The sequence below is a fragment of the Nanorana parkeri genome, unplaced genomic scaffold (genome assembly GCF_000935625.1).
Source record: "Nanorana parkeri isolate BGI_ZX_2015 unplaced genomic scaffold, ASM93562v1 scaffold326, whole genome shotgun sequence".
NCBI lineage: Eukaryota > Metazoa > Chordata > Amphibia > Anura > Dicroglossidae > Nanorana > Nanorana parkeri.
This window is the reverse complement of record NW_017306594.1, coordinates 1,268,573-1,284,958: the sequence shown is the minus strand read 5'-3', so window position 1 is coordinate 1,284,958 and position 16,386 is coordinate 1,268,573. Positions and strand designations below refer to the sequence as shown.

The following is a 16,386-nucleotide window of genomic DNA, read 5'->3' as shown; positions in this document are numbered from 1 at the left end:
GTGGTGAATGGTTCTTTGTTCTTAATGATAACTTGTTTGTTTTTTTTTTACTTTACAGGTGGCAAAGGTTCTGTGGTGGTATTATTTTTCCAAAGCAATTGAATTTATGGACACCATTTTCTTTGTTTTACGGAAAAAGAATAGCCAAATCACTTTCCTCCATGTTTATCACCATGCCACAATGTTCAACATATGGTGGTGTGTTCTCAACTGGATTCCATGTGGACAAAGTAAGTGTTAAACAAAAACTACAATGGTGATTTGCAGTGGCATGAACTGCAATCAGTCATACTTGTTCTGGTAAATGGTTTACATGTGTAGCAAACCATAAATCAGATCTCAGTAAGCAATTTTATGGGGAAAAAAAATGTCCACAAATGGTGTATATAAAAGACACATTAATGCAGCTCTGTATTTATTAATGTACCTGAATTTCACTTGGTATCCGATTCTTTCAGCCCCAGTACAGCAGTGCTTAAACTGGGGGATGAAGCAGCACAAGAAGCCAGTTACAGTATACCCACTGCAAGGATAATTCTGATAGGAAGAGCAGAGTTCGAGAGATAATCTCATCAGTCTGCTGCTTCTCCTCTAACTGCCCAGTAACAGGCTGGAGAGGAAACAAGACCTGAAAGTATTACTGAACCGCAGCAGAATGAAATTCAGGTCTCCTACCCTGCCAGACAGTAATTGTGTGGTGTGGGAGAGCTGTGTAAATCTCAGGACTGGATGGATAGAATTTTGAATCATTTGGCAGGTAACACAACTCCCATATATGTATTCCATCAGTTTATTTAGCTGTATGTCTGAAGGTCAGCTATAAAATTAGCAAGCACACAATAGGGTACTTAGTGTAACCACTGGCACTGTAGAAGGGTTTGCTCATTTAATAAAGTTGAGAATGCCTGACTTAAGATGTTCCAGCTAATCCAATTAGGACACGTAAATTACACAGATTTTGTGGCTGGTAGAATCCAGGTCAAGTAAAAACTGTCTGCCAGTGTTGCTGTAGAGCAGGGGTGCCCACAATTTTTTAGGTTAAGATCTACTTTTCAAATGATGAGCTACATGAGATTCTACCAACAGAAAAAAAACATCCCTCGCTCTCTCTCTCCTGGCTGTCTCTCCTCGCTCTCCTGGCTGTCATTCCTCGTTTTCTCTACTGGCTATCTCTCTTCGCTCTCTTGGCTGTCTCTCCTTGCTCTCTCCCCTGGCTGTCTCTCCTCTCTCTCTTTCCTGGCTGTCTCTCATTGCTCTCTCCCCTGGCTGTCTCTCCTTGCACTCTCTCCCCTGGCTGTCTCTCCCCGCTCTCTCTCCTGGCTCACCTTGCTGTATTTTCCAAACAGTGTAGTGCAACAGGCTGTGTAAACTAATATTCTTTGATGTAATACATAGCACTTCAACCACCAGAAAGGTGTCGGGGAGCTTGGCTCAGCAGATAGGCTAATAGGTAATCATGTGTGCAGAGCTAAATAAATATACCAACATGGAATAAAGGGGCCGCCATTCACACCCTTTGTGATCTACCAGCATCAGCTTTGAGAGCTACTTGTAGATCACGATCTACCTAATGGGCACCCCTCATAGAGTATCACACTCACAAAGGAGCAGATAAACCACTCCTCTAGTGTTGCAATTGGCAAAATGATGATTGGACCCAAATTTACTAGCGCCAAAGAGCACAGGCAGGGATTTAGTGCACAAATTAAGAGTCCACAGAGGATACAACCGTGTAAAATTGGCCAGGCCAATCCATCCATGGATTCGACACGGGACGCCAAGTCTACTCATCAAGCAGAGGAGGTTACTTTGCTTATGTTCTCTATAACATTACGCCTGTCCATTACATGCAGTGCTTCACCATTACAGGCTTTGTCTTTCTCCTAAGCACAGTGTCTCACACCTATACTGATCAATATTCAAGGGACCCATCACACTCCTGACCGGATTGTACCCTTGGATATCGGGTGGGTGGCAAAGTGACAGCAGATGCCTCCGCAGATCAAAGTAAAATGAAGAAAAGTCCTAGGAGTGCGAGTGACTTTTCTTTATTTTACTTCATCACACCTCTACTGTTCCTACTTCTTTACTACCCGTAGTGTAGTATACCTCTCTGTTGCACTCATTACCTCACACATCTCTACTGCACACTTTGTATCATGTCTCTCTACTATATTCAGTAACTCTTTGTTACACACAGTGCCTAACGCCTCTTCTACAGGCAGTGCCTCAAATTTCTAATTATTGTATTCCCTCAAAGCTGTCTACTACCTACAATGTTTCATCCCGGTCTATTACACCAAGTGCAACACTTTACTGTTTATACACAGTGACTCATGTCTCTCCTTTTGCTGCACACTTATCCAATATAGAAAGTGTAGTGTCTTCCTACTACATGCAGTGCCTTATGCATTTATGCTTACACAGTGCTCTTGCCTTTACTACAGTAACTGACAAACACCTCTCTACTACACATAGTGCCTCATGCCACTGTCCTATATATAGGGCGTCACAACTCTACACAGTGCCTCATACTTCTCTACTGCAAGTCATGTCTCATGCCTGTATAACATGCAATACTTAAGTGTTTTATTACAATGTGTCTGCAATTCTATTCAAACTTAATAGCCTTTACATTCAATGTGTGTCATCATCTGTAGACTAATTCCTAGCCAGATATATTAAGCAATATCAGTTGTCAATGTTGAGGCTGAATTCCAGGGAAAGGAAAAATCCTCCCTTACAGCGGTGGTACCCCAGCACTGTAAGGAAGTTAAATGCTCCTTTTAGTGTCCCAGCAAAAATGACTTTTTTTAACCTAATCCCTTGCTTCCCAGGCTCCCTCTATGCTATGCGTTTGGGTCCTTCGACCTCTTCTCCTAAGCAGTCTGGCAGTTGATGGGACTCTGACATCATCAAATACAATGCATGTACTGTATATGTACATGAGGACGGTGAGGGAATGCCCACAAGCATCGTAGAGAATAGGAAAGAGTATGGAGTGCCAGGGGAGCGAGGGATAGGGTTAATGTCCTTTTTCCCAGAATACTAGGCATAAATGAACATTTACCTCTTGCAGTGTGGGGGTGAGTCCCACTGCAAGGGAGGATGTAACCTTTTCCTGGAGTTGAGCGTTAAGACAAAACATTTTTACTTTCACATTATTTCTTCAATCTCCCGGTAAACAACGGTTACCATCTTGCAGCCTTTTTTTTTTTTTGCTGGACAAACTTTGCCTTAGCATTAAGAGAGCAGTCAGAGAATGTTCCAGTGGCTCCAGCAGTTCACATTTCTTTAATGCGCTTTTAAGCTTATATAACCAGTACAGGTGGCTACAAGGATGTGTATAGGGGCAGTAGCCCAATCAAACAAATCAAAATTCAGCTTACTGGAGTCAGCAAATACGATTTCTGATTGCTGCAAGTTACTGAATTGTTCAGATCTTCATTGCTTTGGGCTCTTATTGCTTTGATTCTCCTTTCTTTAGCAGGAAGTGGAAATTAGGTTTATATCTTCATAAACCATTTGAATGACCCATTTAAAGGGATAGACACAAATGATTGTTAGTATATATGAAATCTTTGTTGCTTTGGTTTCTTTTTTTTTGGAAGTAAATGTAATCTCTTCTGTTTGTATACAATGCAAACCCAAATACATGGCTTTCTGGGACATTTTGTAGCAAGTTCCATGACTACATGGCCAAGCCTTACCACAGTTATTACTAAATTTTATTTTTCCAGAAGCGCAGATTTATTTGTTTACCACAGAAAAGCCTGCAGGCCCATGTCATGCCATCAGTCAGCCTCAAAAAGTCTGAGGAATATTGAGTAGTCCTACAATAATGGGAATGTGGAGTTTTCAATGCAAACACCTTTCACCACATTTCTTCATCACAATAGCATCTGCTCTACCTTCAGGCCTACTCAACAGCAGACCACATTGAAGGGAATCGATCAAAATCTGGAGCAGCTGTGCATCGCAACCAATCAGCTTCTCTCTTTCGTTTTCATATCTTAACTGAACAAATTGAGAGAGAAGCTGATTGGTTGCCAGATTTTGTCTGCATCAGTTTTGATCATTTCCCCCAATTCTGTTTCAGTCCCAGAGGAGTATCAGACAGTTGGACCATACTTATTTACTTCTACAGCTCAAGTTCACATCAGTCCTTTCAGCTCTGGGATATTCCCTGTATTGGCCAAACCATGTTAGATTTTATGTAAAGAGGGCTGTGGTGTTCAGTAAACCATTGGTACTGCACATTATTGTTCTTTGCAGTGTGCTCATAAATAGTGTTCTTCATCTACATAGTGGTCTAATATCTAAAACTGGTTGTGATTCAGTTACTGTATTATAATCATAAAATTATTACACTAGTAAAATACTGTTTAAAACGGTTTCTTTTCTCAGGTTTTTTTTTAACAATATGTTTCTGTTTCATTCTAATGCTAATACAGGTTTCTTTGGACCTACCCTCAACAGTTTCATCCATGTTCTCATGTACTCGTACTATGGCCTGTCAGTTTTTCCATCCATGCACAAATACCTCTGGTGGAAGAAGTACCTTACTCAGGGCCAACTGGTAGGTAATGTTCGTCCATTGAACATAGATCTGGGGAGCAACACCAGTAGTAGTTTTCTTTAAGCAACAACTCTATAAGCAAATGTATTTCTATGCACTGTACGCGTTATGTTGTTGGTTCTACAACACCAATTCCCAAAAAGTTGGGTCGCTGTGTAAAATCTACATAGAAACAGAATGCAATGATTTACAAATCTCATAAACCCATAGTTTATTCACAATAGAAAACATATAATTTTTGTAAACTGAGAAAATTTAACATTTTAAGAGAAAAATATGGTCATTTTGAAATTAATGACAGCAACACTTCTCCAAAAAGTTGCAAAGGGCCATGTTTACCACCGTGTGACATCCCCTTGGCAGGCCAGGTAAGCACCCAGACTCTTCTACTATGAAGCCATGCTGTTGTCATAGATGCAGTATGCGGTTTAGCATTGTCCTGCTGAAATATACAAGGCCTTCCCTGAAAAAGACATTATCTGAATGGGAGCATATGCTGCTCTAAAACCTGGATATATCTTTCAGCATTGATGGTGTCTTTCCAGATGTGCAAGCTGCCCATTCCATATGCACTAATGCACCCCCATACCATCAGAGATGCAGACTTTTTAACTGAGCACTGATAACAAGCCAGAATGTCCCTCTCCTCTTTAATCTGGAGGATGCGGTGCCCATGGTTGCCAAAAAGAATGTAACATTTTTATTCGTCTGACCACAGAACAGTTTTCCACTTTTCAACAGACCATTTTAAACGAGCTTTGGCCCAGAGAAGACAGCGGTGTTTCTGGATAATTTTCAGTAGGGATGCACCGATACCGATATTTTTTTTGGGGTACTCGACGATACCGAATACCGATACTGGAAGTCTCATTAAGGAAGCCAGGCGGCGTGTAATGACTCGCCACCTGGCTTCCTGATTAGCCAGGAAGCCGGCATTTAAAGACTCGCCACCCCGCTTCCCGATTAGCAGGTGACGAGAAAGCATAGAGCCGCCTTTCTGGCCAATCAGGAAGCCGGGTGCCGTGTAGTGACGAAGCGCCCGGCTTCCAGATTGGCCAGGTTCCCGACCAATCAGGAAGTCGGGCAGTGAGTCATTACACGCTGCTGGGCTTCCTGATTGGCTGGGAAGACGGCTTCCTGACACCAGAAGTATCGGGCTAGGCATCGCAGCTTTTGGGCGAGTACGAGTACTCACCCAAATACTTGGCATCAGCACCGATACCGATACTAGTATCGGTGCATGCCTATTTTTCAGACACGGCTTCTTTGCACAATAAAGCTTTAACCTGCATTTTTGGATGGCACGGCGAGTTGTGTTCACAGACAGTGATTTTTGGAAGTATTCCTGAGCCCATGCAGTGATGTCCATCACAGAATCATGCCTGTTTTTAATGCAGTGCCATCTGAGGACCCGGAGATCACAGGCATCCAATGTTGTGTTTCAGCCTTGTGCACAGAGATTTATCTAGATTGTCAGAATCTTGATATTATGGACTGTAGATGACAATATAATTAAAGTATTTGCAATTTTACATTGAGGAACATTATTCTGAAATTGTTTGACAATTTTTGGATGCAGCTTTTCACAGATTGGTGAACCTCTGCCCATCTTTACTTCTGAGACACTCTGACTCTCCAAGATGCTCTTTTTATACCCAATCATGTTACTGACCTGTTGCCAATTAACTGAATTAGTTGCAAAACGTTGTTCCAGCTCTTCTTTGTCAGTACCACTTACTTTGCCAGCTTTTTGTTGCCCTGTCCCAACTTTTTGGAGACTTCTTGCTGCCATCAATTTCAAAATGACCTTATTTTGTTCTTAAAATGGTGAATGTTTCCAGTTAAAACAATGGATAGGTTTTCTGTTTTCTAGTGTGACTAAAATATGGGTTTATGAGATTTGCAAATCATTGCATTCTGTTTTTATGTAGATTTTACACAGTCTCAACCCTTTTGGGTTTGTAAGATAACTGAATATGTTTAAAAGCAAAAAAAACAAAACACATTTTCTACTGTAAATGAAAGGTTAAATAGACGCATGGCAGATATTTTCCATTTAGAAATGATTGATGAATTGGTAGTGTCCACTTACCTGACTTCTTTTGCTACTAAGGAACCTATAATGATGCATTCATTTTGTCTGTTTTCCAGATTCAGTTCGTGCTCACCATCTCTCACACGCTCAGTGCTGTGGTTAAACCCTGTGGGTTTCCTTTTGGATGTCTAATATTCCAGTCATCCTATATGACTACATTGGTCATATTATTTGTAAACTTTTACCTAAAGGTAAGTCAAATACTGCAAGCATTAATGGAAGATGGCTTTCATTGGAGATGAGTTTGTGTTTGCCATGCGTTCACATTTAATTGTCTAGAGGAGTAAAAACAAAACACAATACATGGAAAGACAAAGCGCAAGTCATCATGAATCCGCTTGTTCCAAATCAAAATGACAAAATTTTATATCAGATCCTTAAAAAAAAAAACATGTTTGGAGCAAAACACGAACAACCTTGTATTATAGCCCTTAGTGAAACACTACTTGTCATGAGACTGTGGGCTGCCATTTCTGGTCTCGGTCTTAAAATGCTAGTTGCCCAACTACGTCTGGCTTTAGTACCTCTGAGTTCCAGACCCAAAACAGACCTGCAGTAAATAAAAGTCAGAATTCCTGGAACTTTTTATGTTCCAGGTCAGTAACTCAAAGCATTGTAGCCCTTAGATCTGTATGACTGACAAGATCTAGCATGAGGTCAGCAATGACAGCCCACATATTACCCTCACGACAGGTGTACTTTAAACCTTTGCATTGAATATCCGGGTGGTGTTAGGCACCATGATCAGTCACATCAGCAGCAGCAATGTCATAACTAGAGACCAACAAGAGTATTTTACTGTGCTCTCTTGTCCCTTAAAAAAAGTGATGTTACCATTTTGTGAGCATCAGTCACTTCTACTGTTCATCATTTTCTGAGGTCAGCAGTGATAGACACTTTGGGCCTATTTTACTAGAATGAACGTGTGTTTGCTACAATCACAACATGTTCACTTTACTTTAAATTTGCTTGTTTTTGTTGTGCAATCGTTGATGAAGAATGAAGGGAAAGGACATGTCCTGGAATTGCCTCAGAAGAGTTTTTGGTCACCATTAGGCTCTTGTATAAACTTGCTGGAACTGATTCCTGGAATAGTGGCACCATCTCCTTTTTTGCCAGCACTGCTTTGGGGAACTTTGGTGCCGTGTCTACTGTTACCTGCAATTTACTGGATACTGTGTGGTGGGATACATCATGTCTTTTGTTACAGCTTGTTCTTGCTTTTTAAAAGAACTCAATGAATTTTTTTTATTAACCCATGCAGTGCAAGGATTAAGTGCTCGTTTTAGTCTAGGTTCAAAAATAACAAAGTTATACTCACGCAAAGCTCTGACGCACCGAGCTGTCACAACGCTCCCTCCAGCCTCTCTTCTTCTACTCTGCAGCATTGGAATGCTCCTCAGTGTCCTCATGTCTATACACTGTGTATAGAATGTTATGATTTACGGGACCTTAGACCACTGGAGCGGAGGGGGAGAGAAGCTGGAAGGACCGGTCTAAGAACAAACTGGCTCAGATGGTCTGGTGAATATCTTTTTTTTTTTTAGCACCTAGATACAAACGAGCCCTTAACCCTTGTGGTACGGTGGTGGTCCTACTGCAATGGTTAATAATTTTCCCTTGAGTTCCTCTTTAGGCCTGGTTCACACCTGGGCGTTTTACAGCGCGTTCCTACACGCTGTTAAACGCTCAACATGTGAAAACCAATAGTTGCCTATGGGCATGGTTCCCACCCGGGAACCCTACGCCCAAAGAAGTACAGGAGCCTCTTCGGTGCGTACAGGAGCTTCTTTGGAGCGTATTTGTCGGGCGTATCCATTAGGATACAGCCAGATAGCCCTCGGAAACGCGCGTTTCTTTTACCGCAAATTGCGGTAAAACCGTGCGGCAAACGCGCGTATTCAGTACGCCCAGGTGTGAAGGAAAACAACAAAAGCCTTAAGGAAACAAGAGAATGGGAACAAAAAACTGTAGTAAAACCAAAAATGTGTGGAATAAAAGGTGAATACAACTGTAAGGCCCTGTTTACAGCATACTGCAGCAGACGCATTTTCATACATGGACATGCGATGAATGCAACGCGATGACGTGCTATGAATGAACTTCAGTGCACCTCAGCACATGTAAAATAGGTGTGGTTTACAATTTATCAAAAGCACAACACACAGGACATCTTGCGTCGTGCTCAAGTGCAGTGCAGCTCACGTACGTTGCAGTTCTTCTTTCATTAAATGGTACCACAGTGCAGCAGTGGCACGCAATGTGTGTTACCCCAATAGTCTGTTGTGAACAGGACCTAATAACCAATCAGTGGGTGAGTGAGTCATTATTTGAATTTCTAGGATAATGGCAGCAGAAAAGCTTTGACTATCACATGGACGTGCCAAACTTTTCTTAAAGTGTGTTTCCACTTTCACAGCCAAATTGGAATAACCCTAATTTTGTATTTGTTACATGTTCCCATTCACAAAGCACAAGCTATAAAAAAAAAAAAAATGCGTCTTGCAGTTTAAATTGCTTATGGATTCTTGGCTTCTCAGTGGTTAAAATTTCTACTTCCTTCTCCGTCTTTGTAAATGTTAGGAGGGGTTGTGAGGGGTGAGGGCTTTGTTCATTACAATTTGTAAAGGTTTTGCCTGTCAAAGGATTAAAAGCCTGGCTTCTGCATTGTATGCTAATGAAGTTAATGAGAGAAACACAATCCTCACATTTCAGCCCTAAGGACAGATCACTGTGAAGGTGCTTAGAAAAAAAAAACTGGATTCAGCCATCTTGCCTATAGCAACAAAATATTTAAAAAAGGTCAAAATGTATTATTGCAGCTGTGTGAATGGGAAGAGAAACAGATAAGAGTGGTTTTTGTAAAAATTGACTGCAAAAGTGGAAATACACTAAGTGAAGGAGGCAACAAAAATAATTGCTAAAATCTAAATCCTTACTAAATTAAAATGCACCCAGAATATTGTGAGCATTGAGTTCAGTGTTTGTACCTTTTACCCTCTTCCCTCTCCATCACACCTGATGCTTTGTTGTCGGTTAATGTTTTATGCTTGATGTGTTGTCGCGGCGCCATGTAGGACGTGAGGAACCTCGAGTTCCGCACGTCAGACATTGCACCGCAAGGTTTATTGAAGTTTATTTAGTTGAAGATAATTGATGTGGATCCTACGGACCACAGACTCAGTACGGGGTAATGCGGTGTCATGAATGACGTGGAGGGCTCAGGACTCTTGTCTTGAGCTACACGTCAGGCATCTCGCCGCAGTGTGAATGTAATTTATTGTGTGATTGAGCTGTATTGCTATGTGGTGTTTATGCGCTGCGTCACAGTACGAGGTAGAATGTACCCCGAATGTATAGCTTGTAAAAAAAAAAAAAAGTTTGTACCTTTTACATAGTTCACCACTCTTGCCTACAGCTACCATACAGTAAAACACATTCGCAACTGAGAGAAGAGGGAGGCTATCCACAGAAGAAGGGGCTCTTATCTCTCTCTAGCTGGATGGGAAGTGGTGAACATTGATAAAAAGCACAACATCGAAGTTAAGAGTGGATTTAAAGAAATAGAGAAACAAATATAACAGGCTTTTCTTTTCCCTTTTTAGACCTACAAGAAGCCATTGAAATCTGATCCGAACGGAAAAGCAGCCAGCTTAGATCTGCAGAACGGATATCACAAGGACTTAGTGAATGCAAGCAATGGTTTTGTGCACAAGAAACACAACTAGTATATGAAGACTATCAAATAGAAGATACAGCCCCTGTTTACATTTTATTTAAACAGGCTGATAGGCTTCCTCCTAACTACTGACCAAATTCAATTTTTGTTCAAAGATTTTTTTTCATAATCAATACCCCAAATTATTTTAATATTTTGATATGTAGGATACGACGGTAAGGCACCAGGTGCTTTATTTTCTCTAAATGCCATCATACCAACAATCGAGATGAGAAGTCTTTTGAATTGTAGTCCAGAAAATGCCTTATAACAGCCCACTGACATTCTTTTACATGTTTTAACAAGTTTTAATTTAATGTAGGCCTTTGTATGCACTAAAATTGAAATTCTGTGAAAAGAAAGACTTCTTGCTTTTTACTTTCAGCTAAATAGATATTGAAGACAGAATTGTTTTTAATGTACTGTACAGAAAAGCCTGAAAAAGCCATACTTGAGGTTTGCATATACCCACAGATAAGTTGTCTCAAAACTTGATTGGTGGCTGGGGAGCATGGGGTTTGACATTGTTAAATTTACAGGGTTATTCACTAAGCTGCCGAAGGCAGCCAAGTGATTAGCCGAAGTGAAGTGAGCCGAACGCTGTGCGGCTATTCACTTTAGCCTTGTACGGCTGATTTCAGCGGCCGTATATCGGCTAAGATCAGCCGTACATCGGCTGAGTCGAAATGCAGAAGGACTTTGACTCAGCCGATCCAACATCTGGATCAGCTGAGCCAAAGCTCTGGCAGCTCACTCGCTGCCGTTCACCCTATTCTCATAGGGGCCGAACCGCAGTGAGTGAATAGCCAAATTCCGCCGAGCTGCATTCGGCTTGGCTACTCTGTTTGGTACCTACGTGGTATCGAGCAGAATAAAAAATCTGTGAAAATAATATTTTAAAAAAATTTGCAAAATGATTTTAAATTTGTTAAAAAAAACATTTTAAAGAAAACAAACAATTGGGCGGAGCCAGCGGTGAAAGCTAGCTCTGCCCAACTGTTTCCTATTGACGTCACGGCCAGCTCCACCCAGTTTATTGTTTAATGACTGATCAGCGGTCATTTGGGGATGCTAATCTATCATTACAATTGGGCGGAGCCAGCCATGACATCACGGCTGGCTCCATCCAGCTGACATTTGCGGGGCAAACGGCCAGCCTTCGGCAAGCTGTTGGCCCTGCTTCAGCTGTCACTTAGGCTCAGTCGAGCCGAAAGCATATGCCTTCAGCTCAGCTGAGCCGCTCGGCTGCTGTACGGGCTATAGTGAATAGCCCGTACAGCAGCCCTTTGGTTCAACTGAACCGAAGGGCTCTAGTCAGTGGCATTCCCCTCCCCTTTGTGACGTATAGCTGCAGAGTGTGGAATGTGCCTGCCACAACGTACTGGGCTGGGAGATAGGAGTGTTGGTCACAGTTTTGAGTGTGCTTGGGCGAACTGTGTGCGTCCAGGCTCATCATGACTTATAACTTACTGCAAGTCTTCCTGAAATGGATCTCAGCACTACCACAGTAGCATTTAAATGAACTTAAAGTGAAATTAGCAGTGCAATGAAAGGTCCACTTCTAATGTCTGCCCCCCACCCCCACCTCCATTAAACATCACAAGCTCTTAGTATGTAAAATGTAGAAAACGTTCCTGTAAAGCGGAAGGTTAGATTTATACTTACCTTGACCTGGTCTTCCCCACTGCTGGGCATGATGTCATCGTCCTGCCGGGAAGATTCCTGGGGAATTTAAGGCAGGCAAAATCTCATAAGACCCTCTGGTTCACTTCTTGCAAAATTTGGGCTGCTCTCTATTCCCCAGGATCCTGCCGGAAGGAATTTGATGTCACTCTTACCCAAGTGTTGTGGGCAGTAAACAGGTAAGGCGAGTAGTGACTTTTAGTGGGGGAGTGGGCCTAGATATTGCAAGTGGACCTTGTATTTTGTTACAAGTCCACTTTAATGACTAGCAACATCTTCACAGAAAACATGATTCTATGGATATCATTATTGACGAGTCCCGTTATGTCCTAATGTGTAAAATGTGTTCCTGCACATGTATTAGTACACAGATAAGCGATGTGTAATCAGTTTTGTTGTTGGATTCTCAAGGTGCCGTTACAAAAACAGAGATCTGTCTATTATACTGTGTGCAAATGATCAGCCAAATGTTGTCATCACCATCAGCAGGAGCATAAAGACTGGTGTATAGAAACAGCAAGAAGAGAAATTGGAGCTATTTCTTAGAGCAGACCAACCCTGGCTGACATTTCTACATTTTGAGAGGACTACAAGAATTACAATGGTCTGTATGAGGGACACCTTTCATTTCTACTAATATTTTGTAATTCATCTTTTTAATTTGCGAGGATGAGCCTGTATGGATAAACCAAGGAGACTCCAACATTTCATAAATCCGAGTTATGAATGTGTAAAGTCAGGCTGATGTGACATGGGAATGAAGTCAATGAGTGGTTCATTTCAGGCTGCATTTGAAGCTAGCTATAAACTCTCCAGCACCACACACTGCTGTTTTCAAATATGCCAGTTGTTTTTTATGCCATGCCAGCAACTGCAATCACTGTCTTATCTTGGTTTGTGGCTGTACCAGCAAAGAAGCACAGGACACTGTCAAATGTAATCATAGACAAGGAAAATAACTGGAGTCAGCCTATCTCGATTTATCCAAAGAGTTAGCTCCATGTTAACATCTATTGCTAATACATCCACAGTTATTAGAAAGGGCTAAACAAGTTTATTGTAACTTGCTCCTCCACCTCCTATGACATGTATCATTCATTATAATTGAGGGAAGCGTGTCTCTTTCCCATAACCTAACAAAATGTATACTGTCTGAATATATTATCTGAGCTATATAATATACTTCAGAATTAAAGGGTCTATTGATTAAAGGAGAACTATGGGGTCAGTGCTTTTCCCCATCGTTCTCCTAAGGGTAAACGGGAGGACACAAACTAGCGTCCTCCCGTCACCCAAAGCTCAGTATACCGCAAGCTACAGCTCGTGGTATACTGAGACGCCGCAGCCGGAACGGATCCCGATAATGCTGTCTGGATCCACTCAGCTCCGTGAGTGACTGCAGGCTCTGCCTATCTAGAGGCAGATTAGAGGTCAGCTCAGTTTATGAGGCTGAGTTAAAATCACTCGCCTCATAATTCTCCTTTAACCATTTGTCCTGTAAATCTCTAAACATTCATTCTGTGGGAATAGGAGGCAAAAATTACCGTATCTTTTTTTGAGGTCAAATGTAACATTTAGGAAATACTGCAATATGGCCACTAGATGGAGCTGATGAGCATAGGAAGTAAATACTTCTTTCCTATGCTCCTCAGCTCTATCTAGTGACCACTATGCAGTATTTATATATTTTCCCCACATTGGCAATGATGTTCCCTTCACCCAAACACTACTGTTCACGCCATGCATTAGCCAAGAAAATGACAACCATTTGTGACAGGCTAGTCCCCTTTTGCAAGCCAACTGTTAGCTAACTAATGGATTCAATTCTCAGAACAGCAGTATATACAAAGAATACAAGAACATGACGCTGAACAAAGAACATAAAGAGAAGAAAAAGCCATACAAAATCTTACAACGGGGGGGGGGTAAACTTACCCACAATGCTGCACACTGGGGATTGCAGTGACAGGTGTACTCATTCAGCATCAGCACCATTCTTGTATAATGAGATGCAGATCTGTTCCAGCTGTCAATACAGATTAGGACGTTCAGAAGAGAGTATAGCTGTGCTGGGGAGAACCTTTCTCCAGACCAGCACTGATAACAAAGTGGGCATCATCGATTCCTATACATGTGCATTCTGCTTTCCACATTTGGCTGTCTGGAATTAAATTTAGGGCCTCCTTCACACTACCAGTGACATGCACGCATGGATAGAACATTTCTATCTAAACACACAAAAAATACATGAAATATTTGTAATAATTCACACTTTGCATTTAGGTGTGTTCAACTTAGCTCCATTTAGAAATTGGTTTTTGCTGCATCCTTGTGTTGATCAATGCAGCTTTAATGAACTTGTGTGACTGAGCCCCAAGAACAAGGAAGAATTGTTGTAAAGTTGGATAGTTTTGAGTAGTCATGAGTGTGGGGCACACAAAACTGACAGTGACACCCCCCTCTTGACCCAGTCAGTTGTGGCTCGGGCATTCCCTTTCCCGCAGCTACAACAAGGGGCAAAAAATGTCCCGGCTGCAACTGATTGGGCCACAAGGGGGGTGTATCACTAACTGTTTTGTATGGGCTTGGGTGAATGTGGTTTGCACTAAGCCCACAGACATCCCTAGTTTTGAGTTGGGGACCACACACTACAGATGTGCCTTAAGGTGACCATGTGGATTTATGTGAGTTTGCAAATGTGTGCAACAAAATCTTTGTAACCCAAGTACCTAGTAGTTTGGGGTTTCTGAGTAGCTGGCAAGTGTGCTGGCTTCTGCTTCTCATATAGATTTCATTCAAAACTATCAGGAGCCATAAATGATTATTTCCATCACTGGCAATTGCATGAGAATTAATTTAGCTTAGCTCTGCACATCCTCCCCAATATAATCGATTCATTTCTGTGGGTTGTAGGTATCCCCAAAATGGTCATTGGCTGAAGCTCATGATCACAAATACGTTCCCAGCCTAAAATGTGTCCTCCTGGTGGTACCCACCCAAAACCCAGGTGGGTTTTAGGAAGGCTTGTGTGTGATTTCAAAATAACAGGTTGTTGGACCAAAATCTTTCATTTTCTTTTTGCCCTTCTGACTACTGAACAAAAAACAGCGATTCCTCACATCTAGTTCTCGTCATCAAACATGGACATTAAGCAGCTGCAAGGTAAACAAGTAGTGATGGGGCACCATTTGCAAGTTTTAAAGCCATAGCAGCGTACTAGGTTGTCTTAAAGGAACACTTAATTTTTCACTTTGCCAAAAAGGCAAGTAGATAACAAAAGACTAGTCATCAGTTTTGTCTGAAGGCTCTCTGCGGCTTCTCCATTACGGACTTACCATGCCTTGTTCTGCATTGTGTTGAGGTGGTCATAATGGCAGTGGGCAAGGCTTTGCGTTCTTCTGATCAGATCTGCCCTCTAATAACTGGTGGGGGAATATTGAAGACGCAACAGGAGAGGTACAGAAGGCAAAAAAGGGATGAAGCCGGAGCAGGGAGATCCTTGGTGCTCAGGTACAGCTTTCTCTCCAGCAAGGAGAACATTGAGGAGCCCAAATCTCACTCCAAATCTCCTGAGACCAGCAGTCAGAAACACGGTGCCTTAGATGATTTCACACTGCAGATATACAGCTCTGAGGCTCTAGGTACAAGAGTGCTTAGTTATTGTTCCACTACCTGCATGGACTTGCCATTCAGAAACACTGATGTCTTAAGGGCACCTACATTAGGCCTTGTTCTTCTCCATTTGATGGGCAGAACAAAAAATATTAATATATATTAACAAAAAACAGCTTCCCACAACTTGACGCCAAATTAATATTTCAGTTACCTCCGCAATCTTTCACATACATGGAGGAAAACACTCTGAGATGACCATGAAGATTGTAAATGTTTATTTGCTTATAAACTGAAACATCACAAACATGGATGCCAATATGAAAGAAACTAAAACATGAGACACTGATACCAATATGAAAAATAAACTGAAACATCACATACACTGATACCAATATCAAAAGCAAACTAAAACATTGCAGACACTGATCCCAATACGAAAAGAAGGAAAAAGATCAAAGTGTTTTAGTCTTTTGATCATTTCTGGGAACTTTCTGTGATGTCTGTCAATTGGTCATCGTTCTAAGTAGGAAAATAAAAAAGGTTATAGGACAAGAATAAAGTTAGCTGGATAGAAAGGTCACACAGGCTCAGAATTGGTAAAATCATAAAACATTTTTTAAATAAGCTGTTTAGGTTTTGTTTTTTTGTGGACAAGACCTTTATAATATACACACACACACTATATATATATATTAT

At 41.5% G+C, this 16,386-nt stretch overlaps 1 protein-coding gene across 1 annotated transcript in view; it reads left to right on the top strand.

Annotated features, from left to right (window-relative positions):
• ELOVL2 (ELOVL fatty acid elongase 2) overlaps positions 1–10,842 on the top strand; it is an 81,495-nt gene extending 70,653 nt beyond the window's left edge. The window contains exons 5-8 of the mRNA XM_018558212.1: positions 59–230; positions 4,455–4,579; positions 6,731–6,865; positions 10,280–10,842. Coding sequence (XP_018413714.1) covers positions 59–230; positions 4,455–4,579; positions 6,731–6,865; positions 10,280–10,402 — 555 coding nt within the window. The 3' untranslated portion in view covers positions 10,403–10,842. The remainder of the gene's footprint in view (positions 1–58; positions 231–4,454; positions 4,580–6,730; positions 6,866–10,279) is intronic.
• The last annotated feature ends 5,544 nt before the right edge of the window (positions 10,843–16,386 follow it).